Source organism: Choloepus didactylus, chromosome 16 (assembly GCF_015220235.1).
Source record: "Choloepus didactylus isolate mChoDid1 chromosome 16, mChoDid1.pri, whole genome shotgun sequence".
Classification (NCBI taxonomy): domain Eukaryota; kingdom Metazoa; phylum Chordata; class Mammalia; order Pilosa; family Megalonychidae; genus Choloepus; species Choloepus didactylus.
In genome coordinates this window covers 20909125-20933664 of record NC_051322.1, presented here as the reverse complement: position 1 = coordinate 20933664, position 24540 = coordinate 20909125, and the positions used below count along the sequence as shown (strand labels likewise).

The 24540-nt window shown below is 41.1% G+C and overlaps 1 protein-coding gene across 1 annotated transcript in view; it reads right to left on the bottom strand.

Annotated features, from left to right (window-relative positions):
* The window catches only part of CCBE1 (collagen and calcium binding EGF domains 1), a 258391-nt gene that overhangs the window by 27772 nt on the left and 206079 nt on the right, over positions 1-24540 (bottom strand). The window contains exons 4-6 of the mRNA XM_037806021.1: positions 19454-19506; positions 2791-2925; positions 385-537 (exon numbers count right to left, since the gene is read on the bottom strand). Of these exons, the coding sequence (XP_037661949.1) occupies positions 385-537; positions 2791-2925; positions 19454-19506 (341 nt within the window). The remainder of the gene's footprint in view (positions 1-384; positions 538-2790; positions 2926-19453; positions 19507-24540) is intronic.

The window sequence follows — 24540 nt, the reverse complement described above, 5'->3', positions numbered from 1 at the left end:
TGCGGACAGGCCCAGGTCTGACGATACCCCAGGCCGCAACGATGGAGACTGTGGCTTCACCTGGAAATGCTTCCTGCCAACATTTCCGGAAAGCAGGGTCTTCTTCAGCGTGTTTTCTCGGAGAGGACACAGTGTTCTGGCCCCTTCTCTGCTCATCTGAGCTCGGCTAACGCCCATAACTAAGCAATGCTGGCTTACCCACGAGCACATTGCCCCGGCCCGGCCGACAGCCTCCTCTGCTCCACACGCTCACGGCCCTTGCACACGTGCCTCACGCTCACTCGGCCTCTTCAGGAGGGACCTCGCCTTCTAGTCCTTCTCTTCCTCTCCCGGGCCCCCCAGGGGCTAGAGCGACAGGGGAGCGACTTTACGCGCCCCACTCACCGGTGTCATTGGGATACTTGTCGCCCTTGGTGCACGTCCTCCCGTCGTCCTCGCGGATGAAGCCCTCCCGGCACTCACAGCGGTAGCTGCCCAGGGTGTTGACGCAGATGTGTGCACACAGTGTCTTGTTGCTGGTCGCACACTCATCGACATCTAGGTTAGAATCAAATGCAGAGAACACTCAGGCAGCGTCAGAGAATCCACTTCCAACACAACAGGGGGCGTGAGGCTTGGCCCCTCTGTATGCCGCCTGCCAAGGACACTGCCTGACCTCTCTCAGAGGAGCCTGGACTAAATTAGGAAGCTGGTAGAAACAGGGCCTTTCACGGGACCCAAGGGCACCACTGGCCAGCGATGGGGCTCCTGGCTGCGGTGCTGCCACTTCCACGTCACGTGCCTGGTGCAGGTATTGCCAGGCTTCAGGGTCATCGTCCACAGAACAGCGGTACGGAGCCTGCCTCAAATCTGCCGTGGGAGAAGATGAGATCACCAGCGGCAAGACACTTTGTAAAGTAAACATTATATAAAGGATTTTTTGCAATTGCCCTGGTGCGCTTAGAATTTTTACGTTCCCCTTTATGGCTGTCAGTTCCAAGCAGCATGCTGGAGACCCGAGGTCACTTAGGAATGGCTCCTTCCCAGTGTTAAGGGACATAACTGTACCTGAGAAAAGCTGCTTCCAATAAAAGAAAATAGTCACAATGGGTCTAAGTGAGACAGTTTTCCCCAGGAAATTCCTGCCTCATCAATGACCAAAAAAGACCCCTCATGAGCTGTGGAAATGAGCCATGAGACCATCAAACAAGTAACTGTTAAAAGTCCATGTTGGCCGAGCACATCACAGACATGCTCCCCTGCTGAATAGGGTGGAAACAAAAATGTTTCCCACCAGGGAAGAGAGAGAGGCCCGCTCCGTTTCATGTTCCCTGGCTGAAGACACAAGGCAGCAGATGATGGGAACCGGGACTTGCAGCTCTGGACTGCACATGTGGTGGGCAGACAGAGCCCGGCCCTGAGCTCGAGGAGGCCGACAACTTCCCGGTATCCCTGAACGAAGCATCAAGGGCCCACCTGTGTCAGGTGCCGTGCGTGCCAAGGGGAGTGCGGTCATCTGGATGTTCCCCGGGCAGCAAGCGCTCTGTCACCTGTAGCCAGAGATGGCCCAGCTGGAGCCCACTCTGAATCCCTCAGGTGCCTGCCTTTCTCAGGTGTTGCCATGCTAAAGCCTAGGTGTGAAGCTGCCTGAACTGCCCAGAGGGGGGAGGAAGAGGTTGAAATGAGAGATGGAAATAGATGGACCTCTTAGGAGAATGCAACTTCTGCTGGTCCTGCAAACTGAAACAAGAGCCCTTTGGCCTGGGGCCCTGTGGGAGAGGCCACAGGTCCCCCACTGCCTTCACTTGGTGGCCTCCATCCCATTCTTTCCCAGTGTGGGGCTATGGGGAGGAGGTTGGGAACGCCCGGCTAGAACTACTCGTAAACGGTGCTCTCTGGAGCCCTTGCTGGGGCAGAGGAGGAGGAGCTGCTAATCACAGCTAGTCCATGTTCCAAGTTTATCTCACACTTGGGTCCATGTGCCAGTCTGCTCAGTTCATCCTCCAGCTGATTTCCCAATTTCCCGGTGAATGTGAACCCCTAGAGGCACTGGTGTAAATTCCGATTTCTGGACCGGCCCTCAGCTGTGATTTACTAGATCTGGAGGGGCCCAGTATTTTTATTGTTTTAAGCAAGAATCCTAGATGTCTCTGAGATAGGGTAGCCATGGATTAACCACACTTTGAAACATGGCAGCTCCAGAGGACAATGAGTCCTAAACCTGCCTCAGGAACTCAGAGAGCCCAGGGCTGGGGAAGCTCAGGCAACCAGGGGAAGGGAGCGAGCTGCTGGAGACTGAGGGCGCTGATGCCGCTCAGCTGCAGCCCAGGTGCTGGCTCCACTCTCTCCCACCTCCCACCTGTCTGCCATGTGGCCACTTCCCCTTTCCCAGTCTCTTTTCCTAGTCTTCTGGGGGGAGCACACTGCTTCTTATTTTGTTATTTCTGCATTTTTACTTCCCTGAACCTTTATATTCTGTTTTATTTTATTTTATTTTATTTTACAAGTTGTAATGTTCCCCTTCTCCCACTCTTATAGCTCACTGCCACTGAGGATCTGACTGGTACCAACTCTCTGAAGAATTCCTTGTCTAAATAGTCATGATTGAAGGCCGAGATCCCTAGGATAACACCAAACACAACCCCAGGCAATAAACATCAGGATTTAAGGGGGGATGGGGGGGGGATGTCACAGGGCAAAGCGGCTCCTGGAGCTGCTCACACTGATGACGAACGACCAACAAAGGACAGACGCATGTGAACAGGGCACGGCCTTGAGAGCTGGGGAGAACAGGCAGGTATTCCAACACACCAAGGCAGTACGGCTTCTCCCGCTTCCGGTGTCTCTCCCGGTCGTACCGGTACCCGGGATAACAAGTACACAGCACTCGGCCGAAGTTGTCTGTGCACTGCTGTTCGCAGGGGGCCTCGGCGCAAACATCATAATCTGAAAAAGAAGAGCGTGAGCTCACATCAGCCACGGTTGTCCGGGAGGCGGCGGCAGGATCACCGGGCCCCGGCCTGGAACAGACTTTCTGGGCAGGTTCTGCTCAGGTGGGGAGGGTGCGTGTGAATGGCTGCATTTAGAGAACGTTAACTCATCCGGGCCTCGGGGTGCCCCCCAAGACACTGCCATGGGTGACTTAATGCCCAGCGGCTCAGTGGTTAAGACTGGACATCACTTGGTATGTCCCCCCAGGTCACCTCATTGTTCATTGGTTTTTGTCACTCAACCTGAGAGCAAAGAGGCTTTACATAGCCAGATGCTTTTGTATTTTTCATCAACTGCTCTAGAGATGGAATTCTAGAACAGTCAGCCCTGGTGATGGACGTTGTGCCATAACGTGGCAACAAGGACTGGAAGTTGGGCAGGCTCAGAGGAGTATGATGGAGGCTTTGGAATGGAGATGGATGTGTGTGTGTGTGTGTGTGTGTGTGTGTGTGTGTGTGTGTGTGTTATTCAAGAGTTGATGCTTGTGCACGTGGGAGTGTCTTTTAGGGGGTTGGTCTGCATGCTGAGAGGGGTTGTGTTAAGTTTAAACGGCTAGGGACCTTCCTCCAGCTGCAGGCATGTGCCTTGTGCAACTCTGGGTGGATGTTCCATCACTCATAAAGAATCAGTGTGTCTCCTCCTCTGACTCCTCATAAACTACTATCTAATGGGCCTCTGAAGGGACTCGGGCTCTAAATCAGGAGCTGAGGCTGAACATCCAGGAGGCTAGATCCAGTAGCTCATTAATCACCGCACTATCTCCCCCAGGTGCCGACAGACAAGCTGCCCTCGGATGCAGAGGGAGCCTGGTTTCACTCTGCTGCATACGGAGGTTGAGCGGGTGGGCTGTCAGCCCCTGACACGGGCGGGCCCAGTGTGACAAGGGTCATGCCATTCTCACGATGACTCGCTAAGCTGCCTTTGCTAAATATTCCTCCTCACGGTGGTGATGCAGGGCCTGTTCTGCCTGGGTGACATTCTGACCCAACCTACAAATTGTTCCTGGCCCATGTTTTCCTCAACCGAGGAGCACCTCTAGGCAACCAAAGCTCTGTTCTCTCCTTGCTCAAGAGCACAGTCTCAGCCTTGGCCGGCCAGGAGCTGCTCTGTGCGGCCAACTGTAGCCATCATTCAGCAGCTGCCAGCGAGAGGAGCACAAGGGTGGAAAGGCCATCAATGGCACTTGTGTTGACTGTGGTTCCCAACAAGGCTTGTTTCAAAACACATCAGCCTCCTGACCGCCTCTATCATTCCTGCTCCCCTCAGTTAACCACATTAAAGTCTTTTAGCCAATTCATTTCATAGCTCTTATCTTCACATCTCTATATAGCCAACTTACAAGGCCCTTTATTTTATTTTTGTTCAAGTACTTTCTATGGATTTCCACCCAAGGAACAGATGAATTTTTGTTTTCATTGCTCCCCCAACCCACCCACATCCCCTGTTCCATCTTCTTGGTATAGGTATGTTGAAATTTTGGTGTTTCCCCTATAATGACAATATAGAAGTGATTCTTTGCTGAATCTGGATGTCTACTCTAATTACTCATCCTTTCTTAAAGACCTTCATGCTTTCCCTGGAATTAAAATAATTATCTGGTATATATCAATGAGATACTTGGTGGCTGGGACTCTGGACTGGGACTCTGGCTCCCCCCTAGACACTGCCAACAGGAGGGGCTCTGGGAGCCCAGGAGGCTGGAAGAGGACGGAGGGCTCTGCTCCTTCCTGTTCACGCTGGCCTCATCTCAGCTCCCAGTTCACCTGCTGCCCGTAGTTTGCCCCATGAATAGCAGCAAAGTCTGGTTTGCAGTTCTTCCAACACTTGCAGAAACAGCCTCAATTCACCCCCTTTTAGAGGGACCAGCCCTAGCCACCTGGTGCCTCCTCCTCCAAGTCTGGTTCTCAGGCCCGGGGGCTCCCTCCCCTGAGTTCAGAGACACCAGCACCAGCAGCTACTGCCCTCTCCTCGGAGGTCTGGGCCCCAGCCCCTCAAGCTTCTAAATGTGAATCATTCCAGCATCTTCTCTTTGCTCCCCCAGCCTAGAGGTGGTAGCTACTTCCTGTAGTTGTCATCCTTAGTATACTTAAGTGTTTTCCTTTTGCTTTTTCTCAGTTCTAATTTCTCGTTAGCAATTCTTTATACTAAATGCTCTCTGTTAAGTAGTTGGAGAAGGTTCTTGTACTGGGTTGAACGGTGTCCCCCCAAGAGATATGTTCCAGCCCAATCCCCAGTACCTGTGAATGTGGCCTTGTCAGGAAATAGGGTCTTTGCTGATGTCATCAAGTGAAGATGAGGGCATACTGGATTAGGGTGGGCTCTCATCCAATGCCTGGTGACCTTATAAGGAGGAGGAAACTTGGTCCCAGACATGCAGACCCAGAGGGAAGAGAACCACGTGGAGATGGAGGCCGAGAGTGGAGTGATGCCACCATAAGCCAAGGAACAACAAGGCTTGCCGACCACCATCAGAAGCTAGAGGAGGTAAGGAGGGATCCTCTCCTAAAGCCTGTGGAGGGAGCACAGCACTGCTGACTCCTTGAGTTGGAACTTCTAGGCTCCAGAGCTGTGAGTGAACAAATTTCTGTAGTTTTAAACCATGTGGTTTACAGTAATTTGCTATGGCAGCCCTAGGAAATAATACAGTTCTAATTCCAAGTTTAACTCTGACTTGACACTCAGATTTCTACATATCTATCACTAACTCATCCACTGAGACTCCAGTTTTGCAAATCTCCTCTAAAATGTTCAAACATATTAGACATCTTGTCAGGTTAATCTTGAGCAAGTTTCTCTTAGAACCGTCCGAACTGCCCCATGTAGGACTGGCTGCTTTGTAGGCCTGCTGCACGGCTGTCCCCTGGAATGTCCTTTCTACATTATTTTGGGGATTCCCACCCTGTCTCATGTTCAATCCCTGTTTTCTGTATCCTATGTCTTCCTATCTTCTGGTTTACTCCCTCATTTTAGTGAGGTACATGCTCCAGTGGCTTCCTGAGAAAGGTCATAAAAGAAATAGCATTTTTGAGATCACGCATGTCTAAAAATGTATTTTGTCAACCCTTCTGAGTATTGATAATCTGAGTACATAATACCAGGTTGGAAAATTTTTGCCTCAGAATTGTGAAGGAACTGATCCATTGTCTTCTAGTCTGTAGTGCTGTAGATAAGTCCTAGGAGATTCTAAAAGATTCTTTATCTTTTGTAAGAATCTCACTTTTTCCTCTCTGAAAACTTTAGGATATTCCCCCTCACTCCCCAGTGTATTAAAATTTTACAATGTGGAGTTTCTGGAGAAAGGAGAGATTAATGAATATATTCAATCCTCCATCTTTGATGCTTGTTTCCCAGAGCTATTAGCTTTAAGTCAATTTTATCTCTTCAATTTATCTACTTTTTATCCTCTCTGCCATATTTCTCTTGGCACCATTCAAACTCTGAGCCTGATAACCTCCCTTGTATTTATGATCCTCATCCCCAGATGCTTCCTCCTTAAATCCATTCTACACAGCACTGCCAGGTTAGCCTCCCAAGAGCATAGCTCTAATTATGTCATCCCTTGCTCAAAATCCTTTACACTCTATAATAACCAACATTAAATGTAAATGGTTCACTCTTGCATTGGCAGTCTGGCATCATATCCCTTGAGACTACATTGCCAGCCTTAAGACACATCTATGAGTTCTTTACACTTTAGCAAGACTAGACTCTCTTGTCCTATCATTCCTTATCATGTCAATGCCTTCTTATCTCTATGCTTTTGTTTATCCTGTTTCTGCCTCTTGTAAAGTCCAACCAACTCCTCCACCTTTCTCTTGGTGCTTTATAATTGTTGATGTCTGATGGATAGGTTCATCAACTTGGCCAGGTGATGGTGCCCAGGTATCTGGTCAAGCAAGCACTGGCCTAACCATTACTGCAAAGACATTTGTGGCTGGTTAATAAACCAGAAGGCTGGTTTATTAAATTGTCAGTCAATTGATTGTATCTGTGGCTGATTACATCAAGAAGAGAGTGTTTTCCACAATGAGATAATTCAATCAGCTGAATTTAACACAATCAGTTGAAGACTTTAAGGGAGAAGAGAGAGAACTTTCTTCTTCAGCCAGCTAATCTCTCCTGGGGAGTTCATCAAAGACCTTCATCAGAGTTGCCAGCTCACTGCCTATGGAATTTGGACTCGTGAATCTTGCCCTATGGGATTTGGACTCATGCATCCCCACAGTTGTGTGAGACACTTTTATTAAATCTCATATTTACAGATCTCTGCTGTTGGTTCTGTTTCCCTAGAGAACCCTGACTAATACAATGTCCTATCCAATTTTTCAAATATCAATATAAGGGTCTATTACTTCAAGGCGGCTTCCTAATCTTCTCAACAGTGTAGTTTCTCTATTCTATCAACACTCACAGGATTCCATACTTTTCCTCACGTGCCCTGCCATATTTAATGAATGTCTACTTTGCCAGGCCCTGTTCTAGGAGGCATGCAGCATTCTGAAGATTAGGCCCACAGGCCATAGTTTGCCAGCCCCGGACTTAGGGCAACACATATGAGGGAGTAACACTCTTTTAAATTGTAGCTTCCACTAAGTAGTTAGCATATAAGTTTATAAACTATTATCTCTTTTCTGTAATTCGAACTTTGTACTTTGCATTCTTAGGTGCAGAAACCTTTATGACTAATGATACTTTTAGTAAACAAACAAACAGACTCATTCTCACAAATTCAAACAAATACACTTTCAACAAATGTTCTAATGTAAAGCAATAGAGGGCCCTACACTGATCAAGATGGTGGAGGGAAAAGTTTCATGGCCCCAACTGAAACTTTGACAACCAACAAGAACTGGCAGAAACATCTTTCTCAAAGCATCATAAAAAAGTTAAAGGACTGCAGTAACTGGGTAAGTGCCAAATCAAGAAAAAGGCTACTTAAAAGTGGCAGGGTTATCATTAACTGGATACAAACTTAAGGTACAGACAGCTCAGGGAGATAACCCTTTAAAGAGATAACACTTTAAAATATTAAATGTACAGTGTGCAACAAAAGATTACAGGACAAAGAAACAGGAAATGATGGTCCATCCAAAGGCACAACATAAAAATCTAGACTCCATCATGGAAGATGACCAGACTTAGATGTAACAGACAAAGACTTAAAAAAAAATTATCTTCAATATACACAAGGAGATAAAGGAAAACAGAGAAAGAACAAAGGGATATCAGAAAAACAATAAATGAATAATATAAGAATCTCAATAAAGAGAAAGAATTAAAAAAAACACAAAAAACAAACAGAAATACTGGAGTTGAAGACCACAGTAACCAAAATGACAAATTCCCTAGATGGTTTCAACAGCAGACTGGAGCTGGCCAAAGAAAGAATCAGTGATCTCAAAGAAGTGACAATCAAAATGATTCAGGCTGAGGAGCAAAAAGAGAAAAGAAAGAAAGGAAAGCAATCCAAGCCTAAACGACTTGTGGGACACAATCAAGCATGCCAATTTAGTCATTAAAGAGGTCCCAGAAAGAGAGAAAAGGAAGAAGTAGTATTCAAAGTAATAATGATGGAAAACTTCCAAATTTAACGAAAGACATGAAACACACATTAAAGAAGCCCATTGAACCCCAAAGAGGATAAATTCAAAGTGAACCATGCCCAGATACATAGTAGTCAAACTGTCGAATGCCAAGGACTAGGAGAGTTTTGAAAGCCGCAAGAGAAAAGCAAGCAATGTGTTATGTACAAGGGAGTCCCAATAAGATTAAGTTCCAATTTCTCATCAGAAACCATGGAGGCAAGAAGGCAGTGCAATGAAATATTTAAAGTGCTGAAAGAAAACTATTGCCAACCAAGAAGTTTATCTTCAATGAGACTGTCTTTCAAAAGTGAGGGAGAGATTAAGACATTTCCAGATAAACAAAAGCCGAGGGATTTCATCACCACTAGACCTACTTTACAAGCAAAGCTAAAGGGAGTTCTACAGACTGAAAGGAAAGGACAAGAGACAGTGGATCAAACTGGCATAAAGAAATAGAGTTCCAGTTAAGGTAACTATATGGGTAATTATAAGTGCCAGTACTACCATGTTGAATTTTTTGGTATATAATGCTGCATTTTATTTCTTACAGGTTCTAAAATGTAAATGCATAAAAATTAATGATAAATCTATGGTTTTGGACATACAACATATAAAAATATAATCTGTAAAAAGTACAACAAAAGGGGACGGATGGCTATAGGAATAGTGTACATGTGTGCTATTGAAGTTGGTGTCAAATCAAACATACTGCTATAGATTTAGGATGCTAAATTTTAGCCTTATGGTAACTACAAGGAAAATATCAGAAAAAACGCACAGAAGGAAATAAGAAGGGACACAAAACAGTACAATGCAAAAAATCAAATAAATATGAAAGTAGGCATGAACAGAAGAACTGAGGGACAAAAAATGTATATGACTTAAAAAACCAAAGAGCAAATGCAGAAGAAACTCCTACATTATCAGTAGTTACTTTAAATGTAAATGGATTAAACTCTCCAGTCAAAAGGCTGAGATTGGCAGACTGAATAAAAAAGCATGACCTGATTATATGCTGTTTATAAGAGACTCACCTTATATTCAAGACACAAGTAGGTTGAAAGTGAAAGGATGGAAAAAAACATACCATACAAATCATAACCAAAAGAGAGCTGAGATAGCTATACTAATATCAGATAAAATAGACTCTAAGTCAAAAATGTTTACAACGGATAAAGAAGTTTGCTATATACTGATAAAGAGGTCAATATATACGTACCTAACAGCTGAGCCTAAAATTACATGAAGTAAATATTGACAGATTTGAAGGGATAACTAGACAGTGCTATATTAATAGTAGGAGATTCAATATGGCACTTTCAATAATGGATAGAACATCTAGACATAATATCAGTAGGGAAATAGCATACTTGAAGCATACTATAAACCAACTAGACATAACAGGCATATGTAAGAATGCCTCACCAACTGCAGTGGAATACCCATTCTTCTCCACTATAGGTCATTCTCCAGGACAGATCATATGTTACAAAACAAGTCTCAGTAAATTAAAAAATACGTAGTCTTCTCCGACAACAAAGCAGTGAAGTTAGAAATCAATAACAGAGAAATAAAATGGACAAATATGTAGAAATTAAACAACATACTCTTAAACAACCAATGGGTCAAAGAAGAAATCACAAGGGAAAAGAGGAAATATCTTGAGGCAAATGAAAACAAAAACACAGAGTACCAAAACTTATGGGATGCAACAAAGGCAGTGCTAAGGGAGAAATTTATAACTCTAAATGCTTACATTAAAAAAAGGAGGCTCTCAAATCAGAGACCTAACCTCATAACTGGAGGATCTAGAAAAAGAACAGCAAACTAAACCCAAAGCAAGCAGGAGGAAGGAAATAACAGGGATTAGAGTAGAGATAAATGAAACAGAATTTTTTAAAAAATGAAATCAAACATTGGTTCTTTGAAAAGATCAATAAAATTGCCAAACCTTAGCTAGAATGACGAAGGGAAAAAAAAGAGCAGATGCAAATAATTAAATTCAGAATTGAAAGGGAGGACATTACTACTGACCCCACAGGAATAAAGGATCATGAGAGGATACTATGAAGAACTGTATGATGATAAATAAGACAACCTAAATGAAATGGACAAATTCCTAAAATACACAAACTACCTAACCAGCCTCAAGAAGAAATAGATCTCAACATGCCAATAACAAGTCAAAGATTGAATAAGTAATCAGAAAAGTCCCAACAAAGAAAAGCCTAGGCTTTGCTGATGGATTTTATGAAACATTCCAAGAAGAATTAACAGAAATCCTGCTCAACCTCTTCCAAATAATTGAAAAGGAAGAAATATTTCCTAACTTATTCTATGAGGTCAACATCACCCTAACACCAAAGCCAGATAAAGATATCATGAGAAAAGAAAATTACAGACTGATATCCCTTATGAAAACAGGTGCAAAAACATCCTCAACAAGATACTAGCAAACCCAAACTAAGAGCACATTAAAAGAATTATACAGCATAATCAAATGGGATTTATCCTTAAGTATGCAAGGATGGATAATCAATTAATGTAAAATGCCACAATAATAGAACAAAAGGGAAGAACCACGTGAATCCTCTCAAGTGATGCGGATAAGGCATTTAATGAAATCAAGCACCCCTCCTTAATAAGAACACCCAGACAATGAGGAATAGAAGGAAACATCCTCACATGATAAAGGGCATATATGAAAAACCCATAGGTAATATCATGCTCGATGGTGAAAGACAAGAAAGCTTTCTCTCTAAGATCAGAAACAAGAAAAGAATGTCCCACTGTTGCCACTGTTATTCAACATTGTACTGGAAATTCTAGGCAAAGCAATCAGGTAAGAAAGAAATGAAAGGCATCCAACTTGGAAAAGAAGTTAAACTCTCCCTATTTGCAGATGACATGATCATATATATAGAAAATCCTGAAAAATCTACAACAAAGCTACTAGAGCTAGTAAACAAATTCATTGGGATACAGGATCCAACATCCAGAAATCAGTAGTGTTTTTATAAACTAGTTAGTAATGAACAATCTGAAGAGGAAGTCAAGAAAAAAATTCCATTTATCATAGCAACTAAAAGAATCAAATATCTAGGAATAAATTTAACCAAGGATGTAAATAAAGGAGTTGTACACAGAAAACTACAAAATATTGCTAAAAGAAATCAAAGACCTAAACAAATGGAAGGATATTCCATATTCATGGATTGGAAGACTAACTATTGTCAAGATGTCAATTGTACCCAGTTGATTTACAGATTCAGTGCAATCCCAATCAAAATTCCAACAGCCTACTGTGCAGATGGAAAAGCCAATCATCAAATTTATATGGATGGGTAAGGTGAGGCGCCCCAAATAGCCAAAACCAGCTCACAAAAGAACAAAGTTGGAGGGCTTATACTTTCTGATTTTAAAATGTATTACAATGCAACAGTAATCAAAACAACATTGTACAGGTCTAAGGACACACATATAAACCAATGGAATTGAATTTAGAAATCAGAAATAAACTCTCACATCTAAGGCCAACTGATTTTTGACAACGGTGACAAATCCACTCAATGGAAAACGAATAGTCTCTTAATAAATGGTGCTGGACAACTGGATATGCATAAGCAAAAGAATGAAGGGGGACTGCTACCTCATACCATATAGTAAAATTAATTCCAAATGGATCAACAACCTAAATATAATAACCAGTACTAGAAAACTCCTAGCAGAAACATAGGCAAGCATTTTCAGGACCTTATGTTAAGGAATGGTTTATGAGAGTTTACACACAAAGCATGAGCAACACAAGACAAAAACTGGATAAATGGAACCAAATCAAAATGAAAAGCTTTTGTGCGAAGCACTTTATCATGAAAGTAAAAAGACAAATTCCACAAAGGGAGAAAGTATTTGGAAACCACTTATCTGATAAGGTTTTAATATCCAGAATATATAAAGGAACCCTACAATTCAACAACAGAAAGACAAGTAACCCAATTGAAAAATGGGCAAAAGACTTGAATAGACATTTCTCCAAAGAAGATCTACAAATGACCAATAAGCAAATGAAAAGATCTCAACATCATTAGCCATTAGGGAAATGCAACCCCAAGCCATAATGGGCTACCATTTCACAATGGCAAATAATAAATGCCAGTGAAGAAGTGTAGAAAAAGGAACACTCTTTCCTTGTTGGCGGGAATATAAAATGGTGTGGTTGCTGTGGCCAACAATTTGGCAGTTCCTCTGAAAATTGTGTATAGAATTATCATATGACCTGGCAAATCCAACTTAAAATAGGGATTTATACACCAACGTTCAGGGCAGCATTGTTCACAGCTGCCAAAGGATGGACGCAAACCAAGCATCCATTAACTAATGAACGGTTAAACGAAATGTGGTATATACATACCATGGAATATTATTCAGCTATAAAAAGGAATGAAGTTCTGATATATGCAACAACATGGATGAACCTTGAAGACACCATGTTGGATAAAATAAGCTAGACACAAAAGGGCAAATATTGTATGAGTTCAGTGGTATGAAATAATTAGAATAAACAAATTCATAGAGTCAGAAACTAGAACACAGGATTCCAGAGGGTAGCAAGGGGGTAAGGAATGGGGAGTTAATGCTTAGTTGGGACAGAGTTTCTGTTTGGGGTGATGGAAAAGTTTTGGTAATGGATGGTGGTGATGGTAGCACAATATTGTGAATGTAATTCAACCACTAGATTATATATTTGAATGTGGCAAAAAGGGGAAATTTTAGGTTGTATATGTGGTACTAAAATAAACATTAAAAAGAAAAATTAAAACATAGTGAACCCTAATGTAAACTATGGACTATAGTTAATAGTATAATTATAATATTGTTTCATCAACTGTAACAAAGGGTACCACACTAATGCAAGTGTTAATAATATGAAAGCTGAGGGTGAGGGGGGTATATTGGAATTATCCGTTTTATGTATGATTTGTCTGTGAACCTACCATTTCTCTAATTAAAAAATAATTTTAAAAAATCTTAGGTTTAAAAAAAAAGGTCATAGGATCTGTGACTCCCCGGCTCCCGGATCCTCACCATTTTGGCACTGGTTTTTGGTCCTGGTTTCAGAGGGTGCAGGGTAACCCTGTGCACACACTAGGACATATATATCTGGCCCAATCCCTTTGGTGGTGGCCTGAAAGATTCACTGTGCCAGAACTTGCCCTGCGTGTACAAGGTGACTCACATAGTCCTCCCACAGAGTGCTGTGGGAGAGTCGTCAAGTCACGCTGCCTGGGACAAGGGATTGCTGGCTGTAGGACCTACAGTGCAGTGCCTTGGCATGTGAATACTGTTTTCGAGGGAAGAGGGGGCACTTGCATCTGCCTAAATGAGGGATTTCCTACAACCAGATGCTCATGCCCCTGAGACAAGAACATGCATAGAAAGGACCAGGGAGGTTCCTACACTTTGGCCTGGAACTATTCTCTAAACTCATTGTATGGATATGTTCTGAAAGAGAGCACTTGCACAGGTCAGTGCAAGTTTGTTTATTTTCCCTTCTGTTTGTGTGTGTGTGTGTGTGTGTGTGTGTGTTGTTGTTGTTGTTGTTGTTGTTAGCTTCTGGCATTCAAGGAAGGATCTCTAGTAACCCAAGATGGAGACAAGCTTAAAGAACAGACACCTCAGGATCTAAATTCCAGTGACAACACATTAAAATAACCAAATGCCCAGCTTTTATGGACCCCAGAAGAGCCATGATCTTTCAATCCAATCTTGTTGGGTGGAACCTTTTGATTAGGTTGTTTCCATGGAAATGTGACTCACCCAACTATAGGTGAGACCTTTTGATTAGATCATTTCCATGGAGTTGTGACCCTGCCCATTCTGGTTGGTTCTTAATTAGATCACTGGAGTCCTTTTAGAAGGCTCATGGAGAGAAGGACCTCAGAGAAGCTGAGACAGACATTTTGGAGAGAAGCTAATATATGTAATCCAAAGTTTGCCCCTGGGAGAAGCTAAGAGTCAACACAGATCCAGAAGCTTGGAGACACAGTAAGATGCAGACAGAAGAATGTTTAGTGATGCTAAGCTAAGAGATGAAGCCCAGAGTTTGCCCTGGAGAAGCTAAGAGAGGATCTCCAGATGCTTAGAGAGAAACACCTCGGGAGAGCAAGCAAGGATACACAGAGGCTGAGAGAAAAAAGCTGAGAGACAGATGTCCAGAGACATTTTGGAGACAAAGACACTTTGAAACCAAAACCTAGAAGCAAAGGACCGGCAGATGTCAGCCACGTGCCTTCCCAGCTGACAGAGGTATTCTGGATACCATCGGCCTTTCTTTGGTGAAGGTATCCTCTTGTTGATGCCTTAGTTTGGACACTTTTATGGCCTTAGAACTATAAAATTATAACCTAATAAATACCCTTTATAAAAGCCAATCCATTTCTGGTATTTTGCAGAAAGGCAACTCTACAAACCAGAACACCCAGCTCTCAACAAAAGGTTACAAACATACAAAGAAACAAGAAAGAATGCCGAAGGCAAAGATTAAAGTATTGGAAACCATCAATGAGGAGGTCCAAACATGGCCATACCAGATGAAGACTTTTTGAAAATGGTCCTAAATATACTCAAAGAGCTAAAAGAGAACATGGACAAAGAATTAAAATAAATCAGGAAAACAACAGATGAGCACAAAGAGAATATCAACATAGAGATGGAAATTATGAAAAGGAATCAAACAGAGCTGAGGACCACAGTACGTAAATTAAAAATTCCCTAGAGGGGTTTGTGCTGGTTTGAATGTATTATGTCCCCCAGAAAAAGTCATATTCTTTGATGCAATCTTGTGGGGTAGACATATTAATGGGGATTAAGTTGAAACATTCAGATTAGGTTGTCTGCATGGAAATGCACCCCACCCAACTGTGGGTGATGACTCTAATTGGATAAATTCTATGGAGGTGTTACCCCACCCATTCAGGGTGGGTCTAAATTAAATCACTGGAGCCATATAAATGAGCTGACAAACAGAAGGAACTCAGTACAGCTGAGAATGACATTTTGAAGAGGAGCTACAGCCAAGAGGGACACTTTGAAGAATGCACAGGAGCTGAAAGAGTAGCTGCAGTTGAGACAGTTTGAAGATGGCTGTTGAAAGCAGACTTTTGCTCTGGAGAAGCTAAGAGAGGACAAACGCCCCAAGAGCAACTAAGAGTGACATTTTTGAGGAGCTGAAGCCTAGAGAGGACCATCCTGGGAGGAAGCCATTTTGAACCCAGAACTTGGAGCAGACACCAACCACATGCCTTCCCAGCTAACAGAGGTTTTCTGAACACCATTGGCCATCTTCCAGCGAAGGTACCCGATTGTTGATGCGTTACCTTGGACACTTTATGGCTTTAAGACTGTAACTGTGTAACCAAATAAACCCCCTTTTCTAAAAGCCAATCCATTTCTGGTGTTTTGCATTCTGGCAGCATTAGAAACTGGAACAGGGTTCAACAGCAGATTGGAGCTGACAGAAGAAAGAATCAGTGAACTTGAAGATAGGACAATTGAAATCATCCAGTGTGAGGAGCAGAAAGAGGAAAGGATGAAGAAAAGTGAACAGAGCCTGAAGAACCTGAGGGACACCATGAAGCATACTAGTAGACGCACTGTGGGAGACTCAGAAGAAAAGGAAAGAGATAAAGGGGCAGAGAGAATATTCAAAGAATAATGGCTGAAAACTTCCCAAATTTAATGAAAGACATGAATACAAGATGTTCAACCAACTCTAAAGAAGATAAACCCAAATGGATCCATGCTGTGGCATATTATAATTAGACTGTTGGACATCACAGATAAAGAGAGAATTTTGAAAGCTGCAGAGAAGCAACATGGCACATACAAGGGAGCCTCAATAAGATTAAGTGCTGATTTCTCATCAAAAAACCATGAAGACAAGAAGGCAGTGGGAAAACACATTTAAATGACTGAAAGCAAAAAATCGCCGAACAAGAATTCTGTATCTTGTAAAACTGTCTTTCAAAAATAAGGGAGATATTAAGACATTCCCAGATAAACAAAAGCTTTGTCACCATTAAACTGGCCCTGTGAGAAATGCTAAAGGGAGTTCTTCAGGTTGAAAGGAAAGGACACTAGACGATTGAAGCCACACGACGAAATAAAGATCTTCTGCAAAGATAATGAGATGGGTAAATATATACACCAGTACTATTGTATTTTTGATTTGTGACTCCACTTTTTACTTCCTACAGGATCTAAAAGGAAGGTGCATAAAACGTAATAATAAATCAGTGGTTTTGGATTCCTAGTGAATAAATGTAATTTGTGACAAAAACTACATAAAGGTGGGGGAGGAATGGCATAGGAACAGTGTTTGTGTATTTTGCTGAAGTTAAGTTGGTATTAAAGTAAATGAGATTGTTATGAATTTGGAATGTTAAATATAAGACCCATGGTAACCACAAAGAATATATTAGAGAACATGCAAACTCATAGAGACAGAAAGTAGCGTTCAGGTTACTGGGGGTGGAAGCTGGGAGTAGGGACAGGAGCAACAGAATGTTAATGCAAAATGTGTATGGAGTTTCTGGTCAAGTGGAAGGAAAAGTTCTAGCAGTGGATGGTGGTGAGGATACTCCAACACTGTGAATGTGATTAATCCCACTGAATGGTATTCTTGGAAGGGATTGGATGGGAAGAGTTTTGTTGTGTATGTTTTCACAATTAAAAGGTAAGAAGGAAAGATAAAGAGATAATGACAAATGCAATAAGGATATTGAATGGGATCTAAGAATGGAGAAGAAAAGGCTCAAAAGGACATTATAGCAACATAAGAAAAATATTAGAATACAGATGTAAGCTTTATATCAACGTTAAATTTCTTGATATTGATAACTGCACTTAAGGTGACTATGCAAGTGAATATACTTCTTCATTGGAAATGTACATGGAAGTAGTACGTGTTCAGGGATGTTGATGTGTGCAGCCTACTCTCAAGTATGTAAGACAGATAGATGGATAGATAGAAAAAGAAAAATGAAAGATAGAAAGGGAAAAGAGAAGAAAAGAAAGAAAAAAGAAAGAAATGGCAAAGGTGGCAAAATGTTAAAATTGGTAGATCTGGGTCTCTGGGGGTGAGATGGGGGTATGTTGAAATTTTCTGCATGGGGTTTCTGTTCTGTTTGCAACTATCGTATAATTTTGAAATTATTTCAAAATTAAAAGTTAAAAAAAGGCAACAGAATAGAGAGGCAGTTACTGCAAGGCCATTTTTAGCACTTGAGGCCATTTTTTCCTGGAAATCATCAATTCTAGCTTACATTAATCATCGGTGCTATGTTCTCATATTAGGGTGAGGGAGATCGGTGTTAGGCCTAGATGTTTGAAACCACAATAAATAACTGTTAAAGAAATTCTAAGTATGTGGTATTCATGTAATGTGTTTTTAATTAGGTTGGGCAAGGACTTTAATTGGGATTTTACATTGATTGGCCCAAACTTCATTTTCCTTCAGTATCTGCCAGAAGGACTCAGCTAGCAACTGAGAGAAGCTGGCCTGTAAAGGAATGCAATTATTTTGTCTTTTGTGGTTTTTTCCACCATGTTTTAACCAATAGAATAGGCTGGCAGGGAGAAATCTAATCTCAGAGAGACTCAAGACTATATAAACCATCACATTTGAAGTGATTTCCTAGCCAGCCTTCCTAAAGCACCTTTCTCAAACATCCCAGCTATAGTTTCATGAACTCCTCCATCCTTCCACTGCAGAGAGCAATGAAAGGTGCAGATTCATTTCTTTCTAATTGATCAAAACTGATGCACTCTGGGAGACAATGAAACATGAATTAGCTTGGTTGGGCTCTGTGTCCTCTGTAGAGACCTGGCTTCCTGGTCAACAGTGAAGAAATCAATTTCTCATGAGCCATTCACCTCCCAACGTCTGTCCAGGACAAACTGATCTAACGCTCTCCTAACAGTTCTTCAGTCCTGTCTGAGTCAGTGCCCTGCCTGGACTCCTTTGCAGCACTCTTCTTCCTACTTGTCTCAGTTCCAGGCAGCCCTCCTCAACCTCACTCAAGTCTTCCCTCCTTCCTGAGACCTCCTCTGACTGCCTGGTGCTCTGTGCTATGGACTCCTTTGAACCCCTGCATCAAATGTCTCCACTGAACACCTGCAGTTATTTTTAATAAAAACAGCTGCAGCAATGACAGCAACCACCACTGACTGAGCACTCAACAAGAGCAAGCCTCCGTTCTAAGTACTTTACATGCAGTAATATTCTTAAAACAACCAATGAGTCAAATACTAATACTTTCTGGGGAAAATTAAGATTTAGATAGTAACTTGCCCAAGGTTGTAGCTAGTAGGAGGTGGAAGCGTGATTGAAAGCCAAGTCCACCTGATTCTACGCTATCACTGTCCTGTCTCCCTAACTTGACTGTATGCACCTTGAGGGCTAGGTTTATGTCTTTCAACTCTCTGCATCTCCAGTGCTGGGCTCAGTGTTCAGTTAGTGTTTGTTGATGGTCATGAGAAGGGACTTAGAGGTTAGGACATGAAAAGCAGGTAGAGAAGGTGGGGAGGATGGCTGTGCTCGAATTATGTAGGAGAAAATGATTTGGAAACTATAGCCTTTAAGCATTAACACCTGAAGTATGACAAGCATTTAACGTGTGTGTTTATGCCTTATAATGATTTAGATAGAATATGCTAGGTATAGCCAAATCAGTAATAGAGGATTTTAATACAAAAATATAGAAATTCCAAATACACACACATGCACAGATAATCAGACACAGAAAGCACACGTACATTCTATGTATATCTGAACTTGACAGATTTCTAACGATTAGTGGTAAATAGAGTAAGAAGATGTAATCTTCTATACTACATACCTTCTGGTATACATTGTCCAAGAACAAATTTATACCCTTTGCAGCACTTTTTCCTAAAAGACAAACAAACAAAAAAGCATTTAAAATGGGATACATTAAACTAAAAATAGAATTCCATTCAGTTATTGTTTTTGAAAGAAACAACTTGTGTCCAGGAAAAACTGAGGCATAAAGCAAAGTAGGTGTGGAGTATTTCGAAGGCAACCTGAGATTAAAAGGAAAAATATCATCAATTCTACATGGCCACGTCCTACAAAACCAGGATGTCCTTCCCACCATATAATTTATGAAATGAACCCATTAAAACCTATGAAGTGGATCAATCAACTCTGAGACTTCAAGATATCTATATTAAATAATTAAAGGCCCAGGGAATGTAGGCACTGAAAAGGACCCTTGAGGATGGCCAGGCCCCACTTTCAGGTCACGGAGTCACATGACTTGCTCAAGTCTCACGGGTAGCTAATTATTATCAAGACCAGGACTGGAACCCAAGCACATGGTTCCTGTTAGAGTGCTCTTCTTATACCTGTACAGTAAATGCTATTGAAAAGTAACTAAATTATTTAAATTTATAAAAAGCAGCAATCAGGGATTTCCTAACAAATATTCAAGACTTCCGTCTTGGCCTTAGATAGAAGAATGGTGCCATTTGTTCTAAATTCAAATCTCCACTGGAGAAATTACACCTCTGTACGGAGGTGTAAGTTTCTAACACCTCAACCTTCTTGCAGGTAACTACTATAAACTCTGGACAAAATAGAAAAAACACAAAATAAAAAACCCACAACTACGTGAAAGCTCTGAAGAGTGAATAAAAGCAGGCAGATTGGGGGTGGGGGCAAGTTAAAATTCTGGACAAGGAACATACACAAAGGGTAAGCTTTCTGTTTTTAGGGCTTTAACTTGAGGGGAGATCACAGTTGCCATATGGGGTGGGGAAGCTAAAACTGAGAGATAGCTTGTAGTATCTTTTGTCCTGACCAAACAGATGATGGAGCCTGGACAACCAGAGCCATGAGAAAGCGGGGGAATCCTGGAAAAGATAGCGCTAGAGGAGAGCCCCAAATTCTGTGAAGGCTCTCTGCCCCAGCCTGGCTAACCTTAACTAAACCACGCATGTGAGGGGCAGACCCAATGCATCCCAGCTAAAGGCCGAGGGGCCGAAGGTCTGAGCTGCTGCCTATTGCAGGCAGAGTTTTCACTATTAGTCTAAGTGAATAGCCTGCAAAAAGAAAATTATCAACCCTCTTTGGATGAATCTAACAGGATCCAGTGTCTCTACAACCTAAGGTGTACAGATGTGACCCATTCTCAAGGTAAAAGACAATCAATGGTATGGTGCCAACTCCAGGATAACCAGGATGTTGGAATTACCAGACATAAACTATGAAAGCAGTTCTTATAACCATGCTGAAAGTCATAAAGGAAAATACACTTGAAATAGATGAAAAGGTAGGAAATCTCAGCAGAAAAAGAGAAATTATTAAAAGAACAAAATGGAAATTCTAGAACTGAAAGATAATATATTTAAAAAACCTCATTGGATGGGTTTAACTGCACAATGGAGAGATGATGGAGTAAAGAATTCATGAATTTGAAGATACATGAATCAAAAGTATTCAATCTGAAGGAAAGAAAAAATATTTAAAAAATGATCCAAACCTCAGGGACTTGCAGAACAATATAGAAAGGTCTAATATATGCCATTTGGAGTTCTGGAAGGAGAAGTGAGAATGGAGCTGAAAAATATTTGAAAAAATAATGACTGAAAACATCCCAAATTTAGTGAAAGGCAAATTTATAGATTAAAGAACTTGGGTGAACTTTAAACAGGTTAAATACACACACACAAACACACCCATGCACAAATGCCTAGAGCCATCAAAGTCATACTGCTGAAAACTAAAAAGAAAGAGAAAAAAGTAGACAGAGAAAAAAATTACACCTTATATACAGGGCAAGGCTGATTTGAATGCCATGGGCTTCTCATAAAAAACTATGGTGGCCAGAAGACAGTGGTATGACATTTTAAGGGATGAGAAAACCAACCAACCTATCAACCCAGTGAAAATATCCTTCAAGAATGAAGGTGAAATAACATCATTTTCAAATCAAATAAAAGAAAACGAAGAGAATTCATCACCAGCAGACCTGTACTTTTAAAGGGAAAGGACACCAGAGGGAAACTCGAATCTTCAGGAAGAAATGAAGAGCAATGTAAGTGTTAAATGTCTTGGGAAATATAAGACCACTTTTTCACTCTTAATTAAAAAAAAAACATGATGGTTTAAAGAAAAATTCTAACATTTTATTATGGGGTTTATATGGAGACGCAATGAATATGACAACTGTAGAATAAAAAATGGCAGAGGGATCAATGGACCTATATGCTTACAGAGTTTCTGTATTTTATATGAAATAGTACAATATTAACATTTCAGCTGGAGCAAACATTCCCCCTTTCTCTCCATCTCTCCTGCCTCCACTGCTTTTCCTTTCCCTTCTCCTCCAGCTGGTTTCCCAGCAAACACCCCTTTACCACTTCCAACACCAGCATGCCAGAGGCCAAGAAGTAACCAGAATCCAGGATCCAGTAATCTGCAAAACTCAAGACTACACCCAAGATGTTTTAAGAGTTGAGACTATAATGGTTAAGTTACCTGTTTTTTCTTTTATACTTTTTCTTTGTCAAAGAAATCATGCACAAAGGTATTCCTATCACAACGTCACTCTCATTTATTTGCATGTGAATATGCTTTCTAGGTGGAAGACAAAGAGAAAAAGTTAAATAGGGTCCACAAGCTGGGAATTGCACAAAACCTGCAGCCTAGCTCATCAGCCTGCCACGTCACCGACTGTAGTGGATAAAGGGGCACGAACCAGTGATCTGGGAAATTAATATCTGTGTCCTAAAGCAAGTCCCACCTTCATCAAAATGGGTCAAGAGTCCCAATGAGGTTACACCTGGTTTAAGAGGAATTCTGATTCACTTAAATATACTTTTCCATTACATTTTAATTAAAAAACAAGTCAACAGCATAATTGGCTACTTTTGCAAATTAGTATAATCTGACTATATTATTAGTCAAATCAATTTTTGTGGACTGACTTACTAGCTAGATTACCATTCATAGGAGAAATTTTAGCAATCTCTTCCTAAAATTTATAAAAACTATTGAATATATAATTTATAAATTTTATATAAAATTTATTTAAAAATCATAATTTATGAAAGTCATATCTGGTGAGAGAAAATTCTGGAGCCGAAGCTGGTACACCAACACCGCTTCGTTCCTCCCTGCACTATTTCTCATGTGCAGCCCAGCTGCGGTGGAAATCGACTTCAAAGGCATTCTAAGAGGGCTTTGTTATGAAAACACTGGCACTGGGGGTGCTCCCCCAAAAGACTTGAGTGAAACAGCTAAGGATTTTTTTAATTTATTTATTCCAAAGGAGAAAACTGAAGTTCCTTGTCCTTCCAATATAGATTACTTTAAACCCTTCTGCAGCATATTTTATGTTAGAAGGAAAAAAAATATGTATTTTATTCACTGATATGAATGATGTGCAGCAACGCCTAGAACCTTCCCGTTCGATATAATTTTTCAACATGTTCAAATTATTTTTTTATGACAAGAGAAGCCAATGGGGATATAAATTTATGATTATTATTATTTGCAACAATAGTAGAGAATCTACCTTTACATTCCATAAAACAAACTTTGCCTGGTTCTCCATGGTTTAAACAAGTCCAAGCATCTAACAACCAAAAAGAAAACTGACTTAATAGAGTGTTCATTAAAATTTTACTGCTGTAACTTACTGCATTACTTGAGGCTGTCCTACAGAGACCTCTAAGAGTAAGAGCAGTGCACTCGATGATCTGAAACTTGAGTGATTCATGAGAAAGTTGGATGGAGGGAAAAACATGTGTTTCTGATACTCAAGTCTCAAGCCTAATACCACATTTAAACATATGGTTTTATTTGCCTGTTTCTATTTAAATGGCACATGTAAAGTAGAGCCTCTGAGATGTTCGATGGTGTTTTAAAGTTCATACAAGGTCCACATCCAAGAATTTAAACTTGGGCACTCTGACCTTTTTTGAGTATTTCACGGGCTTGGTGCTGTCCACACAGTGGAGCCAGAAGTCACCTGCCATTTGCCTTTTAATAAAATCAAATGATAATGTAATGATATGATATACTTTTCAAAAGGCTATGGACTTCTGTCAGGAGATGTGAGCTTCAGGATGGACATGCTTCATTCAAACACCTGCTTAGGTAGGAATTAACTTTCCTTTTGCTGCTTTTTATTAATTGCATAACTGACCCCAGTTCTCTGCTCAAGGGATGGAGGACTAGGACTCTAGTTCATCCTTCTGTCCTCCCCAGGGTTCCTAGGACTACGTCATTATTTTGCAGATTAAACACCCGTCAATCATAAATGACCAATTAAAATAAATAATGAAATATTCCAAAGTATAAAAAAATAAACACTGTCTGCACATTTCATACTATTTCAATGATGACTTACGACATAATTTACATTTAATGAAGTTGAGACAGCCAAAGTGAAAGCTCCTTCTTGTTAAGAAGCATAGACACTTATTAGGCTTAAGTGCAAACATGGCTATGTAGTTTTTATCTTTAAGAAAAACAAACTAAGATGGGGAAAGTTCACATGTATACTGAGGAGGCAGTTCTTAATATGCTTCACGTGTTGTAGTGTTGTTTTCCAAATGTGAATGCTTTTCTCATTTCTTGGCAAGGGGAGGTGGTGATTAGATGGTTGTTACATGGCTTGGGCGACATCTGGTAATCAGGCAAGTCTGGGGAGGTTTCCCTTGGGTGCCACTGAGTATTAACACACATAAAAAATTATAAATAGAATTGGTACAGCCAGAAATATATCTCATCAGTCAGGTGTGTGTGAGAGATTCTGGAAAGAAAAGCTAAAACAGGAAAATAAAGATAGCAGAAATATCTTCATTACACCATCTGCTGATTGATTCTTAGTTATTAGACTTTAGAAAAGAATTTTTTTAAATGCTTGCAGAAATTGAGGACTAGAAAGGACCTTGA